Genomic DNA, 13,460 nt, shown 5'->3' on the forward strand with positions numbered 1-13,460 from the left:
TTTTACAACTTCAGTTGAAGTTAAATCAAGTGTATCTAAATTTATATTTGAAAATCATGGCCTTCTCTGACATGATTTATTTTTCTTTGTATACATTTTTCTTTAACTTGTCAAGCCGGTCAGGTATTTTTGCGAGCTTTTCTTTAAACGCTACATTACGTGCTTTCGGCAGTTGACAGTCGTGTCACTGGTATGAAATGCTGGAGTGACTAACTTTAAAGTTCCGGGCGTTGTGGGAGTCCTGATTGATTTGTGAGAGCCGCTGGAGGCATGAAGACGTACTGCAGCAGGCTGCGCGCGCTCTGGCGCCATCCTTCCCCCAGCTGTGGGACCAGCGCGGCTCTCCTTCGCCTCGCACACCCCCTGCTCTGCGCTCTTTGGCTGCCCGAGGTGTCTGTCAAAGTGAGGGGAAAGGGAAAAAAGTGTTTTAGAAGAAAAATCAGAGCAATATTTCTATTGGTAGGCGGGCTGGTCGTGAAGGGAACAATCGGGTTGACTTTGCCAGGGAGCCACCTCAAAGCATATCAGGTTACTTTGAGTGACAGCGTAACCATGGCAAATAATTTGACTAAGGCTATTGTCTTATCCTCACCATCCCCGGGTCAGATAACCGACCAATCAGAGTTCATATAATCGCTTGTCTTGCCAGCTTAGAATAATATTATTAAAACGAGCCAGCGAGCCCGGTCTGCGGGAGTAGGTTATGTTGAAACGGCATAGAAAAGGTGGAGGAGGACGGTTGAAGGAGTAGCAACTTTCTCTCTTTCTCACCAACTTTATGAGGATTTGTCGCCTGGGGTTTGCATGGCTGAATGGACTTGAGTTTACTCCACAACACGCAGTTGGATACTACCTTACCTTGGGCTGTTTTAAGTTTTAGGCTGCTCTTTTGGGGACCTTTTTTTGCGCTTATGGACTTAGTGCGTTTTGATTTAATGTGAGACTGAGAGAGGAGACGTGGAAGTAAGGCACAATATAATCTGTATTGATTTACGTTGTCGCCATGTCCATGCTTCCGACGTTTGGTTTTACGCAGGAACAAGTTGCGTGTGTTTGCGAAGTGCTCCAACAAGGGGGGAACATCGAGCGGCTAGGGCGCTTCCTTTGGTCCCTCCCGGCGTGCGAACACCTCCACAAAAATGAGAGCGTCCTTAAAGCGAAAGCCGTGGTCGCTTTCCACCGAGGGAACTTCCGAGAGCTCTACAAAATCCTGGAGAGCCACCAGTTCTCGCCGCACAACCACCCGAAGCTGCAGCAGCTGTGGCTCAAAGCGCACTACATCGAGGCGGAGAAGCTGAGAGGCCGCCCGCTCGGCGCAGTGGGGAAGTACCGCGTCCGGAGAAAGTTCCCCCTGCCCCGCTCCATCTGGGACGGGGAAGAGACGAGCTACTGCTTCAAGGAGAAGAGCAGGAGCGTCCTGCGGGAGTGGTACACCCACAATCCTTATCCGTCCCCGCGGGAGAAACGAGAGCTGGCCGAGGCCACGGGACTCACCACCACGCAGGTCAGCAACTGGTTCAAAAACCGACGGCAGCGAGACCGAGCAGCGGAGGCAAAGGAGAGGTAGGAAAATATAGACATTTCAAATATTTTTCATATTATAGGGGAATCTTCCAGTAATTTAGCATTGTGTCATTAAGCAAAAATAGACAGAAATCATATTTGAAACAGGCAGTCAGTGTTTCTTCTGTGAGCAAATGATTTGGTGACCTACATCTGCATATTTATTAAACTGACCCAAAATTAATATATCTTTTCAGTTTTATCAAATTATTCCAGTTCTTTCCAAACACTTTTGTCAAAAGTTGTAATAGACGCAGCCACTTTTTTATACTGTTGCGTTGTAAACTCTCGTCCATACTGTTTTATGTTTGTGAAAATTGTGCAGGCCGTGCGTAAAAAGTTAAAAGGCGTAAAATTAAAGGCTTGTTTCCATTTAAATTACAAGGTTATAAAAGTTGCATTTAACCCACTTTTATGTTTTAAGCACACTTATTATGAGATAAAATCTGACTTCCATATTAGGATCAGAGAGGTGAAAGAAAACAAGCTTTTAACCCTTCAGACACTGGGGTGAACACATAAGAAAACATCTCAGAACACGTTTAAAAGTTGTTTTGCGGTGTAATTGATGTGGCGGGTTTCGCAGCCCCCATATCAGCCAGGTTGACATTTCATTAGGAGTCGTTTGTACTTTCCAAATGTTGGAAATCACACAGACAGGCGTGCTGAGAGGGTTTGGGGAGACGTGTTGTAGTCAGGTGTTCGCCGGGGTTGGTGTCTTCTTTCACCCTCTGGCCACTAATTCGGACTGAAAGCTCCGCGTAAATCATGTCTTCCCACTGAAAAAAGCCTTACTCACCACTGCAAACATATGAACTCCACCATATGCGACATGCACACGTTTAGCAATAATTAGAGCTGTCATTTACTCAGACTTAGCGAAGGCCGTGAGCTTGCCCACTTTGATAGGCGTGTTTACCCATACAGGTCACTCCGGTTAAATTAATTTGCCGTAAACACAGACACTTAATGCAGGTTCAATAGTCACATAGATTTATTGTCTGCAGCCATTTAACTCTGTGCACTGCTGGTGAAGTGAGCCATAGTCTCTAATTATTTCAGTGACTTACTTATTGTCTGCATCTTGGTACACGTGCATATAAAAGCGTTGCTGATTGGTGCATTAATAAATTATTAGACTAAGCATTTGATCATTTATTGGTATTAATGATGCTTATTGTGTCTACTGTAAATATCGCCTAATTAATATTTAACTACACATGGTAGCACGGACTAGTTTTGCTTAGTGTGTGTGTGGATGATTTTTGTGTTTATCACAGTGTTAAAAAGTTATTTAGAATTATTTAATTTGCATATTTCTAGTTTATATTATGTGTAATGTAGCTAGTTTAACAGTTCACAGTTTTTGCGTATTTTTTTCTGATGCGCTAATATGTTGCAGGAGGTTTTTTTTTATTATTATTACTATTATTATTATTTGCACCATGCTGATTTTGATTTTGTTTTTCTGTTGGCAGAGAAAACAACGAGAACTCCAACAGCAATAGTCACAACCCATTGACTTCTTCCATGAATGGAAATAAATCTCTTTTGGGTAGCTCGGACGACGATAAAACACCTTCTGGGACGCCGGATCACACGTCTCCGAGCCCGGCTCTGCTCCTCGGCTCTAACGCCGGTTTACAGTCCCTGCACAGCCTCGCGCCCCCGCCGGGACCCAGCGCCATCCCGGTACCCAGCGGCGTAGACTCGGTGCACCATCACCACTCATTGCACCACGACACCATACTGAACCCTATGTCTTCTAATCTAGTGGACCTCGGCTCTTAAAAAACAGCACAGAAGTGGGGACAGAGAGCACCGTCTTTTTTTTTTTTTTTTTCTGGAAAAGTAATTACGAGGTGGCGTAAGGCAAGCTTCAAGCGGCAAGGTGCAAACCTGGAACACTGCGAAAATAGCCACCGTACCAAATCATTTAGTCTCATATTCAACCTTTAAAGTCTTTTTTTAAACACGTGGGGATAAAAAAAAATCCCAAAATTAAACTTCTGCTTGTTTCGGGGACTTTCTAGAAACAAGTGGCAGAGCACTTAAGAAATTTTGGAGTTACGCTTAAAACAGGAGCCATTTATTGGCACAATTTCTCTTTAATTCGCTAAAGGGAAATATAATTCGAAAGATTAATGGAGATTTTATGACTTGTTGAAAACGGATCATTTTTGCAGTGCTGGTGCAGACAAAAAGTGAGGCGGAACTAGGTCGTTCTAGAAAAAAAGAAAAAAAAAGAAAAAGTATTTTACCGGAATGTAATAACGTAACATGTTATATTGTTGAAAACAATAACAATAAAATGTCTTAATTCTTGTTACTATTACCGTTGTTACTTTAGGGGTTTAGATATATCAACAGACTCTTTAGGCACCGAGTTACAGGTACCCCATCGCCTTTTTGTTTACATAGGGTTTTCCAAGAGAGCCATAAGAAGTTTTTTTTTTTTTTTTTTTTTTTTTGAGGGGGGTTGTGATGGGGTATGATATTCTCAAGTGTCTTATAAGAGCCGTGATAAGATGAAATATCTTAATCTCTTGATATTATTATTATCATTTGCATTTGGAAAGAGACTGCATGTAAACTTTGCGATAAATAATGAAACATAAAACGATTCACCTATAGTTTCATATACCCTTTACAATAAAAGAAAAAGAAATACATGGCTTAAAATGGAGGATTTCTTTGATTGTGAATGATTCTTGACATTTAAAAAAATAATAATTATCCATTTTTATTATTATTATTATCATTATCATTATCATTATCATTTTGTTGCAGAAAGCCTGTCTGTTTATAAAGTTTGTCTTATACTGGTCACCTCTTCAAACCATTCAAGCTGGGTGACATTTTAAGAGTATTTAAACAAAAAATATTCCCACACTAGAACAGCTGCAGGCAAATATCACTCTTTTCACGATCGAATAGGCTTTGTTTGCTGGAATTTATGTGTGCATTTTTTTAAAACAAATCTTGCTTTGACTGTAGAAATGTACATTCATTATTGACGCAAACTATAACTTTGTGTGCAGTGGTAAATCTGGATCAGATCCATGCTTCACCATTTCCTCCGGCCTCCTGAATGTGCGCTGAACCTTCAGTTCCTTAATAACTTTAGGGAAATGTATAATCAGATAGCATTACCTAAAAATCAAGAGCTCTTAGCCTTTGACACATATGACTGCTCTAAGAAAGGGGATATTGTCCTTTACGTGTGGGCAGACTGCCGGCGTGCACGAGTCGATATCCCGGGATTATCTACCATCTAATCATAAATGCTGCAGGGGAAGTCGTTTCTGCTCGTTCCCTGCAAGTTATTTCCAGGCTTGTGTCCTTGGCTTTTGCAGTTAAAATGAAAATGTAAGAACTGGGAAAACAAAAGTTGGGAAATATGTGAAAATATGCATAGGGCATATTTGATATGTTTTTGGGGTTTTTTTTAGATTTAGGGAACATACCCTAAATCTATTTGTTGAATGAGAAGATTGCGTTTCTGAATGTTACTCTGCTTGCAGAAATGGGCTTTTATGTTAAGTGACGATCGCCGACGTTAGGTCAAAGTTCACCTAAGTCATCACTGCCGATGTTAAAATGACAAAACGAGAGTGAGACTTAATCTAGTGCTTTGTAAAAACAACACCAGCCAAGAGACATGTGTGGCATGTGGCCATTATGGGCAAAGCTGGGCGAAATTTATACGCGCATTTCCCAACTGGGAACCTTGATGTTCAAGTGATGACACCTTATCTTTCCGCGCTCGGCTGAGGAGAACAAAAGTGCCGTAGTGTTTGGCGGAGAGGGAGAAAAAAAGAAAAAGAAAACACAGAACTGGAAACGGGCGTTGAAAGAAGACACTTTGTTTGAACAGCTTCAGCCGTGCAACACCTTCACCCCCCACCCCCAAAAAGTCTGCTGCCCGAGAATAAACCTAAAACAACAACTTTTCTGCCTTTTATACTTTTATTTCAGGACTTTCTCTCTTATATGCTGATGCACTTTGTGGTTTATTATCACAATGATAACAGTATAATGGCATTTCTTTGTGTAATTTATCATAGCATCATTCCTCTCACTTTTGACGTGCGATTTTAATCTTACTGTTTTGGGTTAAAATAGCAATTATGCATCATTATAAGATATAATTCACACCAATTATGACTTCAAAGATTGTCTATATATGTCAGCATAGCTCATAATTTACTACATGTTGATTGGCTGTTGGGTTGACACGCGCATGGGTGGAGAACTATTTTGTTTTAATGCTTAAAACAACAGCAAAAGACATTTATGGTTCAGTAATAATTTATCCTGTCGGCCCTGGCGGCTCTAATGGGAGTGTAAATATGAAAAGTGTACACAAAGAGTGTGTGAACTGTCTCGACCGCGTCTGTAGAGGCGAAGGATCAGTCGCACCTTGTTGGGTACAGCTCCTGGCGCATGAAGGTCAATTACACATGCAGCCCAAAGCCCACGCTTTCTAATTAACGAGGACTTGAGTGCATATGGGTCTACTCAAAACAAGCCTATAATAGCGGCTTGTGAGGAGACATAACACGGAATAGTTGGTCTCTCACCAAACCAACTCTGTAACCCCACAGAGTTGTGATTTTCGTCTCCTCGTACTTTCTCTTGTTTCCCATAAGGTTTGAAATGTGAACTTGAACTGGCATTGTGAGCGCGCCATGTGCGCCCGAGGAGGGGAGGGGAGGCTATTAAAGGTTTTTTGGGCACGAGATGTTAGGAAAATCCGCCAGCATTGAAGAAAAGTCCTAACAAGGCGCACTGGTTATAAACGCTGGTGTGATTCAGCCAAGCTGGCTTATAGGAATAATGCCCCCCTCCCTAAAATCTGCAGAGGAATCAGCATAAACAGCAGGACAGGTGTGAACTAGTCGCGTCTACAAGCTTTTTAATCACGCACCGAGGGTTTAGGATGTTGCGGAGAAAACTTCAAGTGTTGAACAACTTCGAGCAAACAATCGTGTAGAAAAGAGGTTAATGCCACTTTGCCTCAGGAAACAACGCGATGAAATAATCAGCTGAGAATGTGGAGTCCTGGCCTTGTAAAAATTACATCCATTCACTTTTATTGCATATTAAGGTTTGTAGGATTTGTTCTGACCTGAGATCTGTTTGTGTTCCATGACTGAGCAAATTAGTGTGTAATTATTGCCATCTTAATTACACAGTCAAACCATAAAAATGCGGGTTTTTTTGCCCTGTTTTCGTGAATATTTGAGTTTTGATTATCATTTAATTTCCGTATCTATTTAAAAACATGAAATAATGCAGAGGATTATATATTCAACGACGACACTACATACAGTCGCGTGGCTGCTGCAGATTATATCAGCTTTTGTTGTTTTACGAATATATCCACATTCAGTTGGTTCACTAAACTGTTTTATTATCGTTTTATAACCAAATGAAAAACTTTTTTAAAATATAGTTTTCATTATTATTATTTTGCGCATATAATAGCAGCAAAATACTGATTTTGGCGTTAGTTTAATTTTAAAAATGTTGTAAATAAGTTGTTTGTTTGTTTTTTAATCTTATTTAGTTAAAGTAATTTAAATCGCGGCCCTGTTCTCCCCTTTTTTTCTGCGTTTTATTCCTTTATTATATTTTTTTGCGGCGATTATTTGCAGTTGTCAGGTCTGGATTAAAGTGTTGTTTGCTCATTAATAGGACAAAACATTAAGACATAAAGTTGATTTTATACCGACATAATACATTGATTTATTTCGTCGGGATTTTTCAAGTAATTAACACGAACATGCATTAACAGAAAATAATTTCTAAGTATAAATTTGTATGATGCTGTCGGCTTTTTAAGAGAGCGTTTCCTGTAACTGTACTATATGGATGTTCCTTTATTTGAACAAGAGTTCACAAAATGCACTTTTACTGGCGTCATTTAGGACTCTAATTGATTATTTTTTAATTAATATTTTAATTTTAATCAAGTAAGATTTTATGCAAGATAACTCTATCGACAAACGTGTGATAATGATGCTTCACTTTCTCAGAAGACATTAGCTGCATTAATTAACAAACTGCAGGGAAAACTGATGAAGCAGTTATTGTAAACATAGTCAGCAGTGGAAAAAAAGCAGTGGATCAAAACTGATCACAGTGACAAGTTACAAATCATGCATTACTGCCATGTAAAAACCTTATGTCTCCCAAATGCGAAGAAATTAACAACATTATCAAACAAAAGAAACAATGCACTTCTTGCATTTTTCCAAATTATTTGAAGAGGTGTTCTGATTTAGAAAAACAGAAGAACAAACTATCTTTCAGTTTCTTTAATGCACAAAATAACCAAAACTGGAGATACAAGGTTTTCTGTCAACAGCACAACATGATGAGAATTTAACCTTTTGTTAAGTGATGATAATGCACTCTGTAGAAATGTCCAGTACAGTGATGATAGTTATAATGTGACACATTATTGGTCCCAGTGGGAAAATTCTCTTTGCACTTAGACCCCCTTTAGGGAGGTCAGAGGTCAAACTTTTATAGCAGCAGTGGCAGAGCAGGAATGGACTCACTGTTTTGCTCAAGAAAACTTCAGCAGGACAGAGAGGCATAAAGTCAGGTTCTCTGGGTGGTTTGTCAAATCCACTGGGTCACTTTAAAGATCCACTGATCTTAAGACAACCCAAATAAATTTAATGACAAAATGTGCAGCAAGTGACCGAGCTCTGATTCCATATATGATCCCACTTAATTGCCATAAATTAAATGTTGAGTGGTTTTGAGGATAATAGTATAGTACACAACAAATATATCTGAAACCAGCAATGTCACTGAGTGTAAACAGTTAATATTCTTGACACTTGTTGCCTGGAGAAGCTAGTGGTTGTACTAACAAGGGAGCGAGACAGCTGGGATTTACATTACTGATATACTGCTACTGCAGAGTGGAAAGTGTTTGAGTCAGACGGCAGAGAGGAATATCAACATGGTTGCACTGTCACTGTCATTAAATGCTCACTTTTCACTGCGGGCTTCTGGAGCAACACGATGTGTACTGATTTGAACCTTCACATGTTTTAGTTTTAGGTGAACGCCTGGACGTTTATGTAGAGAAATACTTGCAGTCATGCCTGAATTCTTATGTCTCATATATCATATTTTACTGAATCTGGACTGAGCTGCACTTCAACTTCAGTTAATAGTTAGTGAAGAAAGAAACTCTTCCCTCTCTTCTCGTTATAGGTAACAACATACCGCTCACTAACACAGATTAAACTACTGTGAAATGAGAATAACATGTTTAATACTGAGTTTCCTCTTTGATAATCTTAAAAAACATAAGTGGGTAATATATGAGGTGCAGTGGCACTGCCAAGAGAAGGAGAAGCTGGGAAGTAAACATGTTGCTGTATGGGTTATAATACCAAAATACTTTGCAACTTCAATCATTTTAACAAAAAAAGTTGTGATTCTTTTAGTTTCAAACATAATGCATGCACAGTATTTTTACATTTAATATTTTTGTGTTTTTACATTGTGCAGAAATTCATATATGTATTAATATCATAGAATCTTTACATTGCTTATCAACTGATTTTAGAGAGCTTCATAGTGATACTGTAAGAAATAAATCTGCAATGCACACATGGTAGAAAATGCCTGCTGAGCTGAAGGATTTTAGGGCTTTGCCTAAATATAACATGCATCCAGATATGAATGAAAATGGTACGCAGGCGGTGGGATGCAGTAACGCTGAGCCGCAGTGCAGGGTCATTGTTTTCATGTGAAGAGATACAATTGTGCTTATGCACCCATACAAGTTCATGATGGTTTGTATTGTTGTTGTTAGTGCCAAACCCAAAATCCACCTCCTGTTTGGGGAAGAGCTCAGACACAAGCTGACCAAAACATAAACATTAAAGGCAATCTGAACACTAACAAGAGTTGAGCATTTAAAATACAGTTTGGGAACCTGTTATCACTCCAGACTTGACTGGCAGGTTTTTTTTTTTTTTTACAGTAATGCATTAAACAACACTCAGTATTCAGATCCATTCCTTCATTACAAGTACTTATACCATAAAAATACTCTGTTACTAGTAAAAAGTCCCACATCAAAAATGTTACGAAATTGCATTGAAGAATTAAAAGTAAAAGTACTCAATTTAGAAACAAAATCAAATCAATTTATGAATAACAAAAAGAAATTAAAATACCTACAAGGGGAAAGTACCGAGTCTTAAGTTTGAGGAGCTGGAGCTATGAAATGTTTTTGCATGAAAAACAACTGAAATGATTATCAAGCTAGTTGCCAATCAATTTTCTAATCAATCGACAAATCCTTTTAGCTACATCTGTTTAATTTTTGCAGCATTTGGGCATTTGGGCGGAGTAAAAAGTAAAATAATTCCCTCTGATGTGCAGTGGAGTAGGAAGTGGAACATGATTAAAGTACTTAAGTAAAGTAAAAGTAACTAAAATTTTGATTTAAGTACAGTACTTTAGTAAATGTACTTAATTACACACCTCTGCCAAAACTATACTATACTAAATATTAGTGTTTTCTGATGCTGTTATTGGTTGCTTTACATCAACAATTTGTAAACAAAGCAGTCCAAATATCCAATTGTGACCAGCTGAAATAAACAAAATGCTTTAAATCATTCAGTTACTGAAAATATTGTAATTTGTATAGCTCAGTATTACACATTTGGCCCGATTAATCAAAGTAATGACAAATCAATAAAAAGCAACTATTGACGAAATGATGTCATTAGAACTACTTGCAAGACATTTTACTTTCAGAACACATTTAAGGCCTCTGTTTTTGTTCTCTATTTGAATTTCATAAACACTTTGAGGTCAAACTCTGTGGTGTGTGTATTGATGAGCACAATGATTTCAGCCTCTCCTCAGCCATTGTGCATTTTTGGTGTATCAGGTGTGTCCCATAGAACAGGATAAAACAGTAGGGGGGTTTGGGGGGTGAGGAGGAGGAGGGGTTTGGAGGTGGGGGAGCACGGTGTAGAGTTACGGTCAAAAAAAAAGAGAGACAGAGATGGCCAGGGGAGTACAAGCATTAATGCACTCCCTGTGTGCTGGACGCGTACTGTTACAAAACACACACTCTCACAAATACATAAGCACACTGCGGGTGCCCTTTGCTCGAGTGAAAGGTCACCTGGCAGACCAAGTCCAGCGCTGCAGCCCACTCCTGAGACAAAGACATATAAAAAATATATATATAAAGGGTTCAGCTGGAGTCAAACATTTAACTTCTGTAGCCTAAACACACAAAGGTACATTAAGTCCCCTATTTACTATTTATAAGCAGTATATAAACATTAATAAATGGTGTTTAACACATTATAATGTCATCGCACATGTAAGGACATTTTTTAGCGTTTTAATGTGCAGTATTTGTCAGGAATGATTAATTATCCTATAAATACATATTTAATCACTGTATTTGCTTGTTCACACGCCAGCCTTAGTAGGTTTAGTTTTTCACATATGCATTAAATAATACCTAAAACAACCACATTGTAGTGTCTTATAACAATTTATTGATATGTTGTAGACTGCTTATGAATGCCAAATAGAGGGAGTTAAAGTAAAGCGTATAAACTATGTAGAATTATTAGTGTGTTCCTTTGTTTCAGCGTGTGTAGGTAAAGTAGAGAGGACAGTAGTATTTTTGTGTGTTTGTACACTACACTTGGTTGTGTGTGTGTGTGTGTGTGTGTGTGTGTGTGTGTGTGTGTACTGTGGGTTAAGAAAAGGCTCACCCCCCCCCCCACTGTAAATTCCTAGATGGGAGACAGACACGGGCTATTCTGATCGCATTAGGTTCACTCAGATGGCTTTTCCAGCTATTGTCACTTGACACCGTTCCATTAAATCTGTCCAGCGTGAAGATTAACTACTCCATTCTTTATGATTTCGCTGGGTGTTCACTCTGAACACCAAAGGGGCAGGTTAAATCATGCACAAGATTTTCATAGCGCGCTGTATTTTATGTTCGGCCTATCTAGCCTTTTACTTGATGTTATATCAACTAGCAGCACAGAATGTCACTCAGATAAATTGCTGTTAAAACCAGGCCATTCATCAGCTCAGTCCCCCTTTTCATTATTGTTAGTAGACGTCATATGATATCACAGTAACATGTAAAAACAAGGATGCACAATTTGGCAAACTGTTAGTTGTTTTTAACCTTCCTTAACCTTAGATGCTATGTTATTGTGACTATATATTTCAGACACATTGTTACATAATGTACAGTTTTTCTTTACAGCCTGCAACTAATTTCTGACTGACTATGTTCAGCAGTGCAGCACATTCCTCTGTCACTCATTAGAAGTTGATATTTCTTTTTGTTCACTTCCTTGTTCAGGACCTGAGAAAAGCTTAGTCATCATTAGATGACAAGTTCCATGTGCTATTAATATGAATTCAGGATACTTCCTTAACGTCAATAATAGGATCCGTGAAATGGTACCAGAAGCAATTCGGGCTAAAATATGTTCATTTTTTCTCAGGAAAATATTTCACTCCAGCTATATGCACCTCATTATTTTATTTTAACAATTCACTCTTTTAAAAATGAAAACATCTTGCGTGTATTTCTGTAAATCCTTTGAAACCTGAGCAAATTGGCTTGATTTTGTTCAAAAAGCATAAGAAGAAGAAGAAGACAATGAGCAACTTCACAAGAAATGGCCTAGAAACATAGCAAGAAATTATTTAAAAGTTACAAGAAAAATACCTGATAAAAGAAAAAAATAAAAATAAAAACAAAACAAAAAAATAAACAGAATGACCATTAACAAGTGTTAAAAAACAAAATAATTTTAAATATTTAATTATAAGAGTTAAAAACTAAAGTTTTCCAGATGGTTTCCCTGTTTTTTCTATAATATTCAATAATCTCCCTACAGGTAATTTTCAGGTCATTTTGAAATGACCTGAGTTTTCTGGACATTTCTTGCCAAGTTGCTCATTGCTTTTTTACTATGTTTTCATCCAATTTTCAGATTGCAGAGCTTTTGAAAGGCATCTTAACACAGGAGAACAAAACTAATGAGTCTAAGGGGTTAAAACACAAATTGGCAATGTCCTATCCCATTTAGTTCTCTGTTAGTCTGTATATTCTTCTCAGTCTTTGTTTTTATGTTGGAATTGCATTATTTACATTACCCCACATGAACTACATTTAATGATGTCCTCCTGATCTAAATGTTTTCTAAATGCTTTACAGACGGCAGTGACTAATAAAACAATGATGGAAATAAAATACACACTGTTACACAACTTGTTGCTTTAAGTGCTTAAAGGTTATGCAGCTCATTCACATCCTGCTCTGGGGTTGTCTGCAGACAAAAGGGAACTTCCCTTTCATTTTGATCAATCAGTACTGTTGATTGTACACACTTGACCTGTCTCTCTGAGTGTGTACAGTTCAGGTTCATCTGTTTCCAGCTAAACACATTAACGGGTTCAACCAGCCCGACCGTTGACTCAGCACATAGTGCGTGTGTGTGTGCACACTCTTCAGTGTTGGCACTGTGCAGAAAAATTAAATAATGTTTTCAAAAACTACTCAAGTTAAACTTTGCATGCAAGGTATGTTGTTGGCTGCAGTAACTGGTGCAGCAGTGGATTGCTATTTTAATAACCTCCACAGTTCAGTGAGCAATAAGTCAGGTGCAAACTGTGTATACCATCAATAATAATTTGTTTTTCATGCCCTTATCAGCTGTCAAAAGTATGTCCAAGTTTGTGGAGTGTGGCCTCTAGCATGTAGGCCTTGCACCTGAGGTGGGACGGCTGTAACCATAAAAACCAATCTGTAAATGGAGGAGAAAAGGAAGACGAGGTGAGTATAAATGAAGGCGTCT

The 13,460-nt window shown here is 38.5% G+C and overlaps 1 protein-coding gene across 1 annotated transcript; it reads left to right on the top strand.

The window, feature by feature from the left end:
• The first annotated feature begins 268 nt into the window (after positions 1-268).
• Positions 269-3,892, top strand: six2a (SIX homeobox 2a). Its single transcript, XM_042502319.2, has 2 exons — positions 269-1,563; positions 3,042-3,892. Exons 1-2 carry the CDS (start codon positions 1,004-1,006, stop codon positions 3,352-3,354), a joined length of 873 nt encoding a protein of 290 aa, XP_042358253.1. The 5' UTR covers positions 269-1,003; the 3' UTR covers positions 3,355-3,892.
• Positions 3,893-13,460: the final 9,568 nt, after the last annotated feature.

The sequence above is a fragment of the Plectropomus leopardus genome, chromosome 13, assembly GCF_026936395.1.
Source record: "Plectropomus leopardus strain MGB_pleo_1.0 chromosome 13, ASM2693639v1, whole genome shotgun sequence".
NCBI lineage: Eukaryota > Metazoa > Chordata > Actinopteri > Perciformes > Serranidae > Plectropomus > Plectropomus leopardus.

Coding starts and splice junctions, on each gene's coding strand:
- six2a (XM_042502319.2), top strand. CDS start 1,004: ATGTCCATGCTTCCGACGTTTGGTTTTACGCAGGAACAAGTTGCGTGT. Junction 1,564..3,041: donor GCAGCGGAGGCAAAGGAGAG/GTAGGAAAATAT, acceptor TTCTGTTGGCAG/AGAAAACAACGAGAACTCCA.